The sequence below is a fragment of the Panthera uncia genome (assembly GCF_023721935.1).
Source record: "Panthera uncia isolate 11264 chromosome C1 unlocalized genomic scaffold, Puncia_PCG_1.0 HiC_scaffold_4, whole genome shotgun sequence".
In the NCBI taxonomy this organism is placed as follows: domain Eukaryota; kingdom Metazoa; phylum Chordata; class Mammalia; order Carnivora; family Felidae; genus Panthera; species Panthera uncia.
The window spans coordinates 45,828,119-45,845,038 of record NW_026057585.1 but is presented as its reverse complement, the minus strand read 5'-3'; the positions used below and the strand labels follow the sequence as shown (position 1 = coordinate 45,845,038).

The following is a 16,920-nucleotide window of genomic DNA, read 5'->3' as shown; positions in this document are numbered from 1 at the left end:
TCCCAAGTAAATTTCAAATATACAATTGTCATTTCTTCATAAAATAGTTCAACAACATACATAACATTTTTTCTTAATCAGAAGTTAGATAACTACACAATTACTATCAGTTTATGTACACTTTTGTGTCAATTTTTTCTCCACACTAAATTAAGTCTAAACTCTTGGACAATCTTTTTGTTTTAACCATGCTTGATGACAGTAGCTATTTGTCTGTTTGACTACCAACCTATATGTTTATATCAAAAAAGAATAATTTTAAAAAGATAATAAGTTGACTCTTCCATTAAGAAGATAGTTTTGGTGGGGTGCCTGGGTGGCTCAGTCGGTTAAGTGTCCCACTTCAGCCCAGGTAATGATCTCACTGTCTGTGAGTTTGAGCCCCACGTCAGGCTCTGTGCCAACAGCTCAAAGCCTGGAGCCTGCTTCAGATTCTGTGTCTCCCTCTCTCTCGGCCCCTCTCTCAAAAATACACATTAAAAAAAATTTTTTTTAAAGAAGATATTTTGGGGGACTCCTGTGTGTCTCAGTCAGTTAAGCATCTGACTTCGGCTTATCTCGTGATCTCCCGGTTCCTGGGTTTAAGCCCTGTGTTGGGCTCTGTGCTGACAGCTCGGAGCCTGTAGCCTGCTTTGGATTCTGTGTCTCCCTCTCTCTCTGCCCCTCCCCACTTACTCTCTCTCTCTCTCTCTCTCTCTCTGAAAAATAATCATTAAAAAAAAAAAGAAGATAATTTTTGTTAGCCTTTAATTTTAATTAGCTTTTTGGTACTGAAAGCAATCAGCTTCAGTATTTCCATTTAATCTTAAAATATATCAAAACTCCTCTTTTGAATTTTTTCTAAGGACAATAACTGAGATATGAATGCCACAATTTAATGTAACTATTAGGAATTAATTTTTATCCTAAAGTATGTCTCTAATTTACTAGGAATAACATATCAGTGGTTAAGAGTGGTTCAAGGAAATGTAAGACTATCAAATAAACTGTAGAATGTCTGCTAATACATACTACAGGCATCAGAAACCAAAGTTCTTTACCTCTAAAGCCAAACTAAAGATCTGTTTTTTCAATCTCTAAGGCATGTAATATTAAGTATACTCATTGGGAACTTATAAGATATTTGGAAAACCTGCAATGAGCTGCCTTGTTAATTTTATGAATTTAAAAAGTATTTTCATATCAGGCTATAGAAATTATAGGCATTAGCATCATTATCATGACACAATGTTCTTCACAATTCTCCCACTCTGACATGTATTTGGTCCCATTAAACTGGAAGTTCATTCTTCCTCCCCACTTGTGATATCCTATTTTATGAGCCTCCACTCAAAAAAAAAAAAATTGAAATAAAAACACTACAGCACCCTTCAGTCTAGAATACAAGTGATTTTATTTAATAAAGTACCAAAAGAGAACCCCCATCTGATTTTTAGGTAGTGTTACATTAAAAAAGTAACACACTGCATAATTCCTAAGATGATCTTTTTTGAAAATATTTCCCATGTAACTCCCAAATCAAACATGCAATGACTCTATTGTGAGACTAATTGTTTTAGATTCATTTACTCATTTCCACAAAAATTTTTCTACTCAACAAGCTTATTTAAGGCCGAAGGGATACAAAGGCAGTTAAGGTAAAAATTCTAACTTCACAAGGCCTACAATAGGGTAGACACATCTCATAAAACATGTACGTAAATAACTAACATCCAAGGAAAGAACTACTTATGTTCACCAAACACATTTTATAAAATCCAGCATTAATGCAAGGTAACTGGGCTTACAAAGTCATGAAGTGCAGATACATACATATATGTACATATTTGGATAAATAAATTTGGATCTATATATATCTCTATCTCTATATATATAGATATAGAGATAGAGATAGATATATCCAGGTGTTTAAATTTTTGCTTTCAAATTTTTCATTCTGAGCAGCTAATAAAGGTTCCATGAAAAAATTAGCATTAAGCTAAGTTTAAAAAATGAATAGAACTCAAACATTATTGAAAATCCATCTTGTAAAATCAACTGATAAGGAAAAGAAAGCCCCACAAAAGGGGAGGCAATAGCAAGAAGTCTTATCTAAAGTAAAAGATAATTCATGAAGTAAGTCCCCAAAGCATGCTGGAGCATAGAGAAGTAAGCACATTACCAGAGGATCTTGATTTTGTCTGCTGTCAGATAATCCCCTAAAATTATTAATGAAGTTTTATTGTTAATGATATTTATAAAAATCCTAATAGCTACCATTCATTTACTGCTTATTTTTACCAGGCATGATGCTATGGAGTCTACAAACCTTATCTCATTTAATTCTTACAATCTATAGTTTAGATAGTATCATTAACCCATTTTATAGAGAACTAAACTTAAACAGTTTCCTGATTCAATTTTATTCAATGATTCAAAGAAATATGCCACTATTTTTCAAAGGCCTAACCTAAATACACTTCTAGAATAACTAGAAATGGGGAAAAAATGAGGACATTGAAAAGTTTAGGATGATTTGAAAAAGCACCATATTCCTGTATAGGAGAAAAAAAGTGAATAGATGTTTTAACATAAATGAAGGAAATTAACAAGAATTCACTTTTAATGATTTCCCCATATAAATATTATACAATTGTATGCTACTTGAAACTAGGTGATAAATAAGTCTAGATATTGTCTGCCAGAAACCAATTGATTATATAAGTCACATAAGAAGAGAATTTTTAGAATACTCCAAGAAAAGTCAGAAAATCAACTCATCAATTGTTAAGATTAGGGAGAAGTGTCATCCATTCCATTAGGGGCAGGAGGCTCAGGATAATTCAGAAAATGAAGTGGCAAAAGTAAGGAAGTGCTATTTAACGAAGAATCATTTGCTGAAGAATTCCAAATTATTAGCCAGGTGATAATTATGAAGTGTTCCTTACATATATCACCATCCTACACAAGAAAAACAATAATGAAAGCGTACTGAGAGAAGTCTAGGATTTTAGAAAAAAAACACATAATAACGATAAGAATATTTTAATGCCAAGAGAAGAAATTGTGAAGAAGAAAATATAATCTTCATGGACATTCAAAATATGTCAAAAACTAACAACAAATTTAGGGAGAAATAAACATACAAAATTATTCAAAAGAGAGCACAGTATGAAGGAAGTAAAACATCCTAGAAGAAAAAAAAATGAGTCCAAGAAACAAACAAGATAAATGAGATGTTCATCATATGTTCAGGTTAAACCTACTTTTCACAGTATCAGAAAGATGCCTTGTATTAAAACTAGGTGAGTCTCAGAAGTTATTGGGGAACAGAGAATGCAGGAAGTATAACATATAACAATTCCTTCAAGTAGATAGTCCTGGCCATAAGTTACAGCTGTATTAAAGGAAGACTGAGGAAGGGAAAAAGAAAAGACATTGACATTGAGCACCACTGTGCAGAACACGGCTTTTGGCAGTATCCACCAGCATTATTACTAGGATTTACAGTATTCATTGTATTTACCAGTATTCACTGGCATTAGTACTAGGATTTACAGTAAGTACAGGGGTAGCTATCAATATTTCCATTTTACAGACAAGAAAATGGAGTCTCAGAAACTATTAATCTCAGAACTAATAATTGGTGAAGTAGAAAGTCAAACATAAGTTCTTTACACGATACAACACTGTTTAAGGATACAGGTTGAACTACATTGAATGTAAATTCAATGCAAGGAACCTTATCTCTTATCATGATGGTATCTCAAACTTAGTGAAAGTGTCTGGTGTCTGATGCGGACTCAATAAATATATGCTGAAAAAACAGGTGAATGAATATCTGGAAGAACATGTTCCCTATGGAAAAAACTATATGATTAGTGGAAACAATACAAAACAAATTCCTGAAAGAAGAAAGAAAAATGATCAATGAAAGTATTTAGTAAATATATTCTATACAAAAAGCAATATGCAAAGCTCTGTGAAGGATTTGCAATAATATAAGTAAATGAGTACTGTATAAGACAGAAGCTGTTATATTCCTTTGCAGAATCAAACATATAACAGTATATCATAATGAAAAATTGACAGAATAAACACTTTAAAATTGAAAGGTGTAGAAATTTGGAATTCAGGAAAGGAAGAGTTAGAATGGGGCTAGAAGGGTTGAAAATATTCTTGAATTATATGAGACAAAAATAGGACTTTATTTTGGGAAAGCTTGGATAGACAAAAAACAAGTCGACATGAAACTCTCCTCTTGGGTGCACACCTAAAACCTTGGGAAGGTAGATAAATAAACACATTAAAGAAGATGCTTAAATTATATACGATCAGATAAAAAATAAGTTTTCACTCAACTGGGCTATAAACTATATACACTCCTTTTACCAGCTAACAGAAAAGGCAACCTACCTAATTTCAGTATGTTTCATTTTATCCATTGACTACAGTTAAGCATAAGACTCAAAAACATTTTTGACATGTTTAATGTAATTGGAATAAAAACATCTTTTATAGGTCTTTGAATTTTTTTTGATCTTCCCATCTATCTTGGGAAATAATGGTGCTCCTTAGGCTGCCTAACCCTTTTCAAAGAAGGATTTGAAATCAACTTGGTTCAGCTGTTGAGAGTTATGCCAGAATTAGTATTCAAATGACTTAATTGGGAACTCAGAATACTATAGCAAGCAACTACCGCTTTTCCTTTCTGTTAAGGACTAGAGTACACAAAATGCTCCGAGAAATATTATGACTTTTTTTAAAAAGTGAGGATGGGCCACAGAGGCACACAAGCCTAGCACCAAGCCATGGTTATGCCATTTACTACCTATATTAAAGTTCAGGAAGTTATTCATCTTCTATAAGTTTGTTTCTCCAAACCTCAAGTAGAAAAGTTGTAGTCTGTTGTAAAAATTCAACAAAATAGCCAGTGAATGCCTCACTATATAAATGTATTCAAAGACATTCATTTTTTTCCCTTGTATTATCAGTAACTTCTAATCATTAGGGATGAAATCATTGGATGAGAGATTTTATTTCATAATATTTATAATTTTAAGAATTCACTATTTTCCAATCACTTGAGTATGTAATAGATGTATGCATTTAATCTCACTTACAATCTCTCATTTTTCCTCATACATATAACATACCCTGATTTTTTTTATCATTGTTGGCTAATCAGCAAATAAAATGCAACTAGTGCTTAATAAGTGTTTAATAGATGAATTAGCAATAAATTTACTCATTGTTTTGATCTTTTTCTTAGTAAGAGACACAAGATAGTAGAAAAGCCATGGAACTTGGGATAAAAGGATCTAGATTTCAATTCTCGCTCAGCTACTACCCGTTTACCTGGGACAGGTTAACTTATTTTTCTAAGCCTGAATTTACTTGGCTATAAAACTGGGAAAGCAATAACTTATTGCATATTGTTGTGAAAGTATGTCATATATAGTAGGTACACAGTGACTGTTAGTTGAAATCTGAATCATGATGATGATGGCTTTGTCATGATTATGAACCTAAATCACTCTGCTATGCATTTGGCAAATATGCAAAATTAAAGCAAGCGTATTTTCTGAGCTTCTCCTAAGTGTATTGTCTATGAATAAAATGGCAATATAGATGGAAAGTTCTTGCCCATACAGACTACTTCTAACTGTACTGCCTTCAGCATACATATAGATGCCCTAAAGAAACATAAGGGCATATCTAATCCTGAAGAATTATTTGCTACCCTATCCAGAACACACATTTGGCTTCTTTTTTATTCTCACCCTCTTATCGACTATTCCAATGTTGTCACCAGTTATCACCTCTTCTCTCCTAAACTGTCACAAATGTTAATCTTCACCCTCTAACTATTCCACTGCCATCATATTGTACTTTCTAATCCCTCTCATGTCTTCTCTTCTGTCTCTTTTCATTTCTTCCTCTGTTCTCGATGTTTCATGTGACCACCTAATTACAGTGATATTCTTACTTTTATGTTAAGTGAGTCAAATCACCATCAGTCTGTTGAGCATAAAATTTGTGGTTCCTGGAGTTACTGCATTTGCTTATCAGGCTCAATAACAAAAACACAATCATGTCCACTGAACAGAATCTTTAAAATACAAAATGCCAAGTGTTTAGCTAAACTGTCCCATGTTATTGCTGCCAAGTAGCACGCAGGGGCCTTGAACGCACTGACAGTAGCCCCTTCACTTGTGCATCTCCAGAAGAGACATAAGCAAATCCAAGTTCCTGATACCACTTCCTCAAGGAGTCCTTGTGAGCAACATTCTCTCCTGCCTCCTCTTGTGTACCTTCCCCTTGTGCAAAGCTAAGATAAAACTCTACTCTTTTTGGTTAGAATTGACCTGATCTGAACCAAGACCCCAAAACACTCCACCCATCAACCCTCATAAAAGTATGTACTCCAGTTCAGCTGATCTCTCTACCTGGATTTCCCATAAGGCCCCTGGCAGTATGCCATGTGCTTCCTCCAGGACCTGTGAGTAATAAACATCTCTACTTCATTCAGTATCCCTTGTAGTTTTGTTGTTCAGTCACAGCTCACTATCTGACACCCTGGGGTTCAACAAGTGTTATTTTAACAAAATCATAGCAAAAATATATATTCATTGAATATTGTACAGTTGTACAATTGTGAAGCATATTGTAAATTATGCTTCACACATAATTGAATCAATGATTTAAATGGGGAAATATATACCCATACCAATAAGTAAATAGTGACAACAAATTTCAGATTAAGAGTAGGAGAAGAAAAGCAACACAAAATTATTATCTAATATAAATTTAGTGCTTACTACGTGGTAGTTACTGTGGTAGCATTTTATGTGTATTATCTCATATAATCCATGTAGTTCTGTTAAGGACATACAAAGTGAGGGTAAGGCATTTATTTGTTCAAGGTCACATAGCCAGTAAGTAGAGAAGTAGGAACTCAAATTCTCATAACTATCATTCTGGATACCTCAAAGCATGACAGGTTTCAATACAACTAAACAATACCAAAGGAGATAAACTCTGTGCATAAGCAAAAGTAACTTTTTATATCTATTATTACACATTAATGATGTATGAGCAAAAAAATATCGATCAGTGACATATGCTCAATAAGACAGGAGAGCAATTATTCAAAGATTTATATATAATTTCCTGTTGTGAACATATTCCAAAAAATTAGCCCCTGACCGCACTGCAGGCCAAGGTATGGAGTTATTAGGTATTTTTTAAAACAAATATAAATGGACTAGTAGCTTGGAAGGGAGACATATATCCGAATGTAAAATATGATTTTGGAACTTCAGTTTGTATAACATACATCACTTTATTATGGGAAGCGTGTAGGTTTAGGATTATTCCAATTATTTGATGAATTATATAAAATGAAATGTATTCATTTTATGGGAATTATTTTACTATAATGTATTCTTTTTATTACAAAATAGTATTTTTTTATTATTTCATTTTTATTATAATATAGTACAAACTGTGGGCTTAATTTTATGTCATCCCAGTGATTCAAAATTTTAGGTAATTTGATCAGAAGTCACTCATATAGCATAACACTTTCCTTCCTCACCTTCCTCCCTTGCCCATTACTCCTTCTCTCCTTTGAGTGCTTCAGTCAACACTAATAATGTGTCAAGCAATATGTTAACCAGTAGAGGTGCCATCAACTCTGCTGATCAATTACCAAGACATTAATGGAAAACAGGTTACTTACAAATCAAATATATCTAAATATGTTCTCCTATAAGAAATATTTTATCTATAAGATTAGGAAAACGTTATGATTCCTTTGATTTATTCATTTAATATCCCAATACAACAGTATGTAGTGTTACTGCAAAGAATACACAAACAATATTCTTGTCTTCTGATTATTGTTCTTATGTTCACAATGTCTCTTAAATCCTTTTAATATCTCTAAATTTAATTTAGCTGAATGAGAGGAAAGGAGTTTCTGAAGACAACAGAACACATTTTTCCCATGGCCCTTTTAAATCATCCAAAACTTTTCAGTACTTTATGGCAATAGCTTTAAAGAAACCCTATCTTGTAGCATCATCATGGACACTGGACCTATATCCAAACAACTTAGTGAAATTCACTGAAGAACAATTTAGGTCTGGACCGAAAAGGGTTATAAACATTTTCCTTAAATTGAACAAATTACCAGCTATCTGAAAAGTATAATGCACTGGCTACTGTTCAAAAGAGCAACACTTAACACTGGCAACCCTGCCAAATTCCTCCTTTCCTATATTCCCCTTTTCCTAGAAAAAGTGATTAAAAGACCAATTCCCATGCCAGCTGGATGCTTAAGAGCATCAAAGGTCCTCTGTCAGGATTCAGAACTTGATATGGCTTAGAAACCACTATGCTAATAGATAACCTCTTCAACATTATAAATCAAAGCCATATGACCACATTAAAATTCTATCAGCTAGTATCAATACCCTGTGGTTTATAAAGTACTGTTGACCTGCCTCTGGGAGATGGTTGGAATGATACAAAAGTGCTGCTCTGGTTTGGGGCATATAGCTACTTTTCATAATTGAGAGTTATCAGCCAGTTCTCTCTACCCCTGTCTCTTTATTGATTTGATTTAATTGAATCCTTAGGAGAAAGGAAAAAGAAGCTCCACGGGTTGAGGTAGAAACAGAAAAAAATGTTAGGAGGTCACAACAGACATTTTGCTACTTTGAACTGTCTTTCTTATCTGATGATTATAATTGCAAATGGCAAAAGTCTTCCTATATAACTTAAAATCTTGGATCTTCTTAAAATTATAACCACAATTCAAAATCTTACAACCATACCACTGTGTCTCAAACTCTCCCTGCTGAAGCCCTCAGTAATACATCTAAAATCTTGCCACAGCATGTGCATGCACACACACACACACACACATACACATAAACACACACACACTAAAGTTTTATCAGACAAGACTTACCTTTATTACACAAAATGCCTTCTACTCTATTTGGTACATTTAATTTAAAAAATGCCTTTAGTATCCAGTACCTTTCTTCAAGACCCACTAGTAGGTTATGCACTGCAATTAAAAGATACTGAGTGATTCCAATGTATGTATCTTAACCCACTAGGACTTCTGCAGGAATTATGTAAGGCAGAGACTCTTGATATATAGATTCAATAAAAAGTACTTAATCACTATAAACATGTAGATCTGCCACAGTATTAAATATAACACAATCATTAAATGTGAAACAATTAATAAACTAAAGAACAAATACATTTATCCCTTTGCTTATTCTTCCAAGGATTCACTAATGTAAAAAATAATAGATGTTAGCCTGAAAAATGTAAGGTTCTGTATTAAGGTCTAGGAATAGATGAACAAGAGTCATAGCACTTACACACTCAGGTGGTTTGTATATCAAAATTAACAAAGAACAGGAAAGTACATTTTAACAAAATATCAAAAAAACTGCTGTTAGTAAATTTCTTCAATATCTTGCAAATGATACTACATTTTTAGATATAAGGGACTAATTAAAATCTAGTTTGAGGGGCGCCTGGGTGGCTCAGTCAGTTAGGCATCTGACTTCGGCTCAGGTCATGATCTCACAGTTTGTGAGTTTGAGCCCTACATTGGGCTCTGTGCTGACAGCTTAGAACCTGGAGCCTGCCTCGAATTCTGCGTCTCCCTCTCTCTCTGCTCCTCCCCCACTCATGCTCTGTCTCTCTCTTCCTCTCTCTCCTTCAAAAATAAATAAAAACATTTAAAAAAATTAAAATCTAGTTTGATAATGATTATGGCCATATAGGAAAATCCTACATTTTACTCTCCAGTAGTTTGAGAAGTTCTTGTTTCCACTGGTGAATTTGAAATCCATAAAATGCCAGACAAAAAAGCATGTGACCCAATTTAAAATTTCCTATACAAAAGCCAAAAGGCAGGTAATATGATTCTCCTAGGTAAAAAGAGCAATAAATTCTATTTTCTCTTATATGTAGGAAGTGTCAATGACAATCTATAATAGATCAGCAAAACTTTAAAATGGATGGCATGGCAGAGATCAAGAAGTCCAAGTTCCCTCCCAATTCAGAAATCCTCTCTTAAGCATCCTTGAGACAGTCAGTTCATCAATGATGGTTTTAAGATGCCATCTTTCTTGCAAAAGTATGGAGAAATATACCAAAGGTAGAACTTTATCGTGAATGCTTGTTTATATTGGAACCAGACACCTACATAAGTGCCTTTCAGAAGGTATTTAGAAGAAATTAGAGAAGATGTCACATGATCTAATACTCGGTTAAGAAGACAGATATAAAAAAAAAAAAAAGAAAACCTTATTAACGAATTTATGTCTTAATTTATGTCTTAACAGGATATTATAGAAAAGTGATCTGATTTCTAATCATAAGATTCAAATGGCTTGAGAGACTAATTTCTACAGTGGCCAAAACACTGGACTCATGTGCATTTTTATGACTATATACTTCATAAGAAACTGGAAATTTTGATTAGTTCCTCAGGTATTAAGCTTCATAAAAGAAAAGCCTTTAATTCCTATTGATTTCAATAGGCAACTCTGTAGGAATTATCTCAGCATTCGGATCCCATATCCACAAACAGAGGTTAGCCCTTCTTCTCTTTTGCTCAGTCAATATACATAAATAAATAAATAAATAAATAAATAAATAAATAATAGAGAATTATTGAATCTTGCCAATATATATTCATCAACTTCTTTATGTTCCCACCCATAGTAACATTATTAACTCAAATATTAGTAATCAATGTATATTTAATTAAATATTTACACATTTCGTTTATTATTCTCACCATAATTTGGGTGCAGGAAAATCTTTCTTCTTTGTAATATGCCCTAATGTCATTATGGTTTAACTTCTATGCATGTCTCCCTAAACAACTCCTATATCTAGTGCTAGTAACCAACATTTATCATGCCATGGGCAAAGTAGTCATTTAATCAAATATAATTAAAATAACTGAAGCTATTACCTTTCACTATATATCAATCAGGGTTCCACTAGCAAAACTTAAAACATTCAGGTTATTTAAAACAGAGGGATTTAATGAAAGAAACTGATTACAAAGTGTTTAGAAAAGCTGAGAAGCCATATAGGTAATGGTAAGACAGCTCAGGAAATTAGAAGAGCAGGAAGCCACTACTACTCCTAAGATATGAGAATGAATAGATGAGAGTGTAAATAGAAGTCCATGAGCCAGTGATCCAGTGGAGGATGGAACAAAGAGGTTCCCCTGGGAGATGGAGACACTGCTGGATGCTGCCCAAAGCAATGAAGAATGGAGAGTCTCACTCATCACGTCCTCTCATCTCCCCAAACTCCCCTCCATCGTGCAACTACACAACCTGAAGGCAGATGACAGTGGCTGACTGGGAAATGTTGTCTCAGGGATTAGCTCTACCATCTATCTCCAATAGCCTAGGGTAGCAGAAGGACAAAGGTTGGACTGGTTAATTGGGCCCAGAACTGTCACAAACAAGATGTGAACATTCCTCTAAGCTCTTGAGAGGTCAGGTATTGCAAAAAAATAACTTATTTCATGGAGCTGTTTAATTTCAAAGCCAATCTATTTAAAATAAGTAGTTCATTAACATGAATGTGTTCAGAGATTTATACAATCACATGGGTTTATCAATTCTTCTAAACTGAAAAGACTAGGCAAAATAAATTTACCTAGAAAAAATTTAAAATACTACATTGTCCTTTAATATAACATGATTGTGTATTAATATACAAAGCAATGTGTCATGCTAATTGAACAGCTTTGCGAGTCACTACAGGTAACAGTGTAGCATTTTATTCTGTATTCTAGAACACATTTTTCCCAAATGACTCAGTAAGATAATCTATTTCCCCTTCTTTTTTAAAGAAGGGAAAAAAACTTCAGAATTTTAAAAATATTTGTTCAACACTACTTAATAAGCTTATAGGTCTTTAAACAATGCCTTAATATTCTAAACTGAAATCACCTACATAGTTGAACAATGTATTTGAAATATGTAATGCATCAATGTGTAGGAATGACTCAACAGACAATATTAGACAATCCAATGATATACCAAAAGCACAGCACAATTGATTTCTACTACTATAGGTAATTCTGCATTCTCATAAATAAATCCTTTACTTTCTTATATCCAATAGCATGCATTTCAAACCAAACTAATTAATGTAGTCTAATCAAAAGGCGAATGTATAGGACAAATAGTTCCAAGAAGTGATAAATACTCATCATATCCACTTATAAATCTACTTGCGAAAGTTTTGTGGCTTCCAACGAAAATATCTTCTGTGCAAATGTGCCCTATGTTCTCTGCTGTAAGCAAAAATCGTCCTTCATATTACAATATCATATTGGGATCTCATATAACCTCCATTCAAACCTACAGTGTTAAAATGACAGCATGTGTTCAACTTTGCTAAGGTAAAAGAAGATATCACATTTAAGAAAAGAATCTCTCTTCCTTTCTTTGATTAAAGCATGACAAGCAGAGAATAGGATATTTTGAATTCATATCAGGAAGGCGGCTTAAAATGTACAAAATTCATACAGAAGAGCTAAAGTTGAAACAGATTGAAAGAATTAACTTAAAAATGACATGTATTTAAGAAAATGTTCAGGCACTGTGAGGATATAAATGAGGATGTTCCTTGTATTGTTTCCAAAGAATATTACACATTTTGGACATGTTAACATAGCTGTGTTTGTTAATAAGGTACGAATAAAGCAACTGATTCACATTAAAGCGACTGCAAACCAATATTTTAAAAGTCATCTGAAATTGATGTACTGATCCAGAACCTTATTATGTTCCCCTTGATTCTCCAGGTCTAGAAACAGAGGGTCCTGCAATGTGACTAATGTGGTTCTAGCATCTTCTGTTCTTTGCTATGTCACCCCAGGAAACATTAACTCCTATCTTCCATGTGCTACAAAATGCAATTTGAAGACTGGAGAAAAAGTTAATTTCTCCACATGCAGATTAACAAATTTTGTTAGGCATAAAATACATAAAATAAAATATGTATTAAACATAGTAGCAATTTAATATTTAATAAATTAATGCAAATATTAATGTGTGTTTGTAGCAAATTACAATGCACTCTAAGACATGCACGCATTTAATGAAATCCAAAGTTTAAGTAAAGGAGGTACCAAATTCTCTATATTGAATAGATGTATCATTAAATACATTATCAAGAAGGTCCAAATAGCTCAAGTGAATCCTTCAGAGATTTATCAGTGAATAACATTAGAAGTAAGGGGAATTTTGACATTTAATATATTGCTTCACTAACTTTAAAGGCAAAATTCAAATGATAAGAATGCTGCAATTATGAAATGGAATTTCATTATAAGTTCACTATTTAAGCTAAACAGAGAAGATGATTTATAAAATGATACATATAGTTAGTAGATCACAGAATGATTTCCCTTTCGTATCATAATGCCACTTAGGGAAACTTTTGTTTTTCTTGATTTTTTTTTCTCTAAAACAGACATTCTGGCATTTAGAAGATAGAAATGTATCATTTGACCTTTAAACTTCTGTTTCATTAATGTAACCACAAGCAACAGAGTCACTGACCGACATTTTTGCACTTTCGGGCCTTTAGCTCTTAAAGTTATTTGATAACTGCTATACCACTACTTGCTTTTTATTAGAGACACTTTTGAGGAATGTGTTACATTAAAAATAGAGCCTACTGGGTAAAGCTTAATGAATGATATCATGTAATTCAGTAAAGTGTTCTCCTGAACACCAGATTTTTGTACTTTGATGTGAGGGGGTGTATGCAGCAGGGTAAATTTTGTTTTGTTTTGTTTCCTAATTAATTAGAGAATACCATCAAATATAATTCTAAGTCTCCAATGTAAAAACATAAACTATAACTATGACATTACTTTTGATAAGAAATGTGGCACCTGACTTACACACTCAATTAGTCCTTAAGCTCTATCTGTAGTGGTCTATGAACAGAGTAAATGCCAGATGCAGAAGAAGAGTCAAGAAAAACAACTCATACAATTTAACATTTTTTTAACAGAGAGAAAATTTCTTATAAATGCATACATTAAAATAGTTTAAAAACCTATGAGCAATGTAGAAAGGTAAAAAGTGGAATACTCCCTAGAGAATTACAGAATTTGTACTACCCAAATTACTTTGGGTAAAAAGTAATGCTGATAGGATTTCTGTTTCATATGACACAAAATTTTCTGTTTATTAAAAAAATAAACACCGTAATCGGTAAAAAAAAAAAATCACTTAGAAGAGACAGATTCTATTCTTTCTAAAAAGTTTAAAAGTCAAAAGTTCTCTAATTAAGATATTACAAAACTCAGGACACAGCCTATAAATGGATGTGGTACCATGTACACAAGTAAACAAGGACTGCACCAAAGCAATAACACTAGAAAGATATTGCCCCCACTAGTTAGAGAAGCTTCACTATTGTAAGTGATGGGTGAACTAAATATAGGTCTCCTAGAAGCAGAATGTGGTTCCAGCTATTTTAGTTAGCCATAGCATGTATTAGATTCATTAGAAATAAAATGCCAAGATATATCATCAAAAGGCAAGTAGTCTATCAAACCCTTTAGGTTGAAAATGTTAATGTTCATTACAAATAAGCAGTGCACTGCTACAAACACATAGATTGCAGCCCCCATGATACGTGTTTGCAGCCTCTGAAGATAGTGTTTCGTTCTTACCACTGTTGTTCAAACTTCCAAAACAAACTTAATATAAAAAAAAGAAAATGTGCATTTTATTTATACCCTCTATGTGACATAGAATTCATAGCTTTTACCAGCAATGAAAAGGTATTAAAGTTATAACAAATTATTTGTTATTTTTGTATACATTCAGTGGCATTTTGTATTTACAGCAGCAAAGATAACATATATTATAAAAGCATATTAGTTATTAGGGTATGTCAGAAATTATTATAGTATTCCACACAAATTTGGACTCATAAGCATGTTTCAGAAGGTGTAAAACATATACCACACCCAGAACCCAGATCATTAACTTTAAAATGTTGCACAATTCAAACAGAAACATAGCCTACTCTCTTTCACCTTAGACATGCCGCGTATACTGATTTTGTGCATCCACACTTACAAGCCAACTACCACCCAGTGGAGAGAAAGAAGATCTTTCAGGGAGATTTGAAGTGTACGTCAGTTGGGGGTGACAGGGGGAGAAGGTAGGGCGATGAGAAATGAAGGAATAAGAGTGTTTAGCCTTGTTTAGATCTAAGCACTGCTGATCATCAATTCATATTTTCACAAGAGAAAAAAAAAATGTTTCCAGGATCTCACTCTGCAGTGTTGCTTTGGGGTAAAATCGGGCTACGGATGTTCACTAATGACAAAACATTTTGGTGCTCAACCTTAGGGAAAAGAAGGGAGGAAAGAAGGGTGAGAAAAAGAAGTAAAGCTAAAGATGGAAAGAGGGAGGAAGGAAAGGAGAAAGAAGAGACAGAGAAACAGAGAGAAAGAGAGAGAGAAACATAGAGAGAGGGACCATGTGTACACATGTGTGAGAGTGACAGTGTGTGGAACAGTAAAGGAGTGTGTGCCTTTTAAACAGTGAAAGAGAACGTGAATATGAAAGTGGCTGTTAGAGCACGGAAGGGCCAGTGTGTGTGAGGATGTGAAACAGAGAGTATGTGAGTGAGTGTGTTTAAGGGAAAGAGCTTTGTGAGTGTGAGAAGATGGTACTGTAAGGGTTCAGAGGGAACATGCATGTGTATGTGACGATGGTGGGAAAGGATGTGGGAAGAAGGATGGGGAATGTGAGTCAAACACAGGGAGACAAGACCACAGAATAGGAACATTAATAAGGGAGAAAAAGAAGGGATGGAGAAAGGTGAAGAGTGGAGGAAAGGCGGTTAAATATGATCAGAAATCAGAGTGGTGAAGATATACAGGAGGAGAAAATAGAAAAGGGAGGAAAGAATAGAGAGCACAGAAAAGGGACGAAAAGAGGCAATAGAGGAAAAGGAGAGTAGGAAGGAAGTGGGAAAATGGGAAAAGAAAATGAGGAGGGAGAAAAGAGAGAGGGGAGAAAATGATCAGCGGAAAGAAAGAAAGCTGAGGAGGGAGAAATTGAGCCTAAGTGTCCAAGTGAAAGGGAAAATAAATGGGAGCAGGGAGGCAGCAGTTTGAAAAAGTCGCTTAGGCTAGAGTAAAATAGAAACAAACCTGATAAACTTGTCAGACTCTCCACGAGTACCCCATGACAGTAAAACAGAGACCTTGTGAATTGAGTTTCAAAGTGGCACCTGCCCCTCCTAAACCTCACACTTCACTCATCCCTGGGCTACTTGGCGTTCCCGCAAAGTGCTTTAGCATCACGCGTCCAGCTTCCTACCTGCCCCAGCATCAAGGGGCCAGGCACCGGGCAGAAGCAGCACCTGTATTCCTTGCGGTGTGGTTTTTTGATGGTGATCACCACCAGCATTCTTACTCGGGGTTAAATAAATAAATAAATAAATAAAAGCAAGAAGGGTGGAAAGAGACACAGAAAGAAAGACTGAGACAAGTACGAAAAGCACGCCGTTCATCCTACCTAAGCACCGCCGTGTCCCCTTTTCTGACCATCATGTTGTCCACGGCCGCCCAGGGGAAGTCCACACTCTGTCCAGCCGGGAGGCAGGAGGGTAGCAGGCAGCACAGGCTGAGGAGCACCGCCGCCAGCCACTGGTTCGAGCAACAAGCACCCTGCACCAACAGCATCATGTCCATCCCTGCTAGGGCTGCTCACTCTCCAGCAGCTTTCAGCTCGCACTCCCCCACCCCCTGGTGCTGGCGAGTCTTCCCGGGAACCAGGCGGCGCGCCACAGGATTTTTTTTCTTTTTTTTTTCTTTTTTTTTTCTTTTTT

At 34.6% G+C, this 16,920-nt stretch overlaps 1 protein-coding gene across 1 annotated transcript in view; it reads right to left on the bottom strand.

Moving 5' to 3' along the window:
• Positions 1–16,905, bottom strand: part of NEGR1 (neuronal growth regulator 1) — an 841,086-nt gene extending 824,181 nt beyond the window's left edge. Inside the window, exon 1 of the mRNA XM_049618497.1 lies at positions 16,608–16,905. Within this exon, the coding sequence (XP_049474454.1) occupies positions 16,608–16,783 (176 nt within the window). The 5' untranslated portion in view covers positions 16,784–16,905. The remainder of the gene's footprint in view (positions 1–16,607) is intronic.
• Between the last annotated feature and the right edge of the window lie 15 nt (positions 16,906–16,920).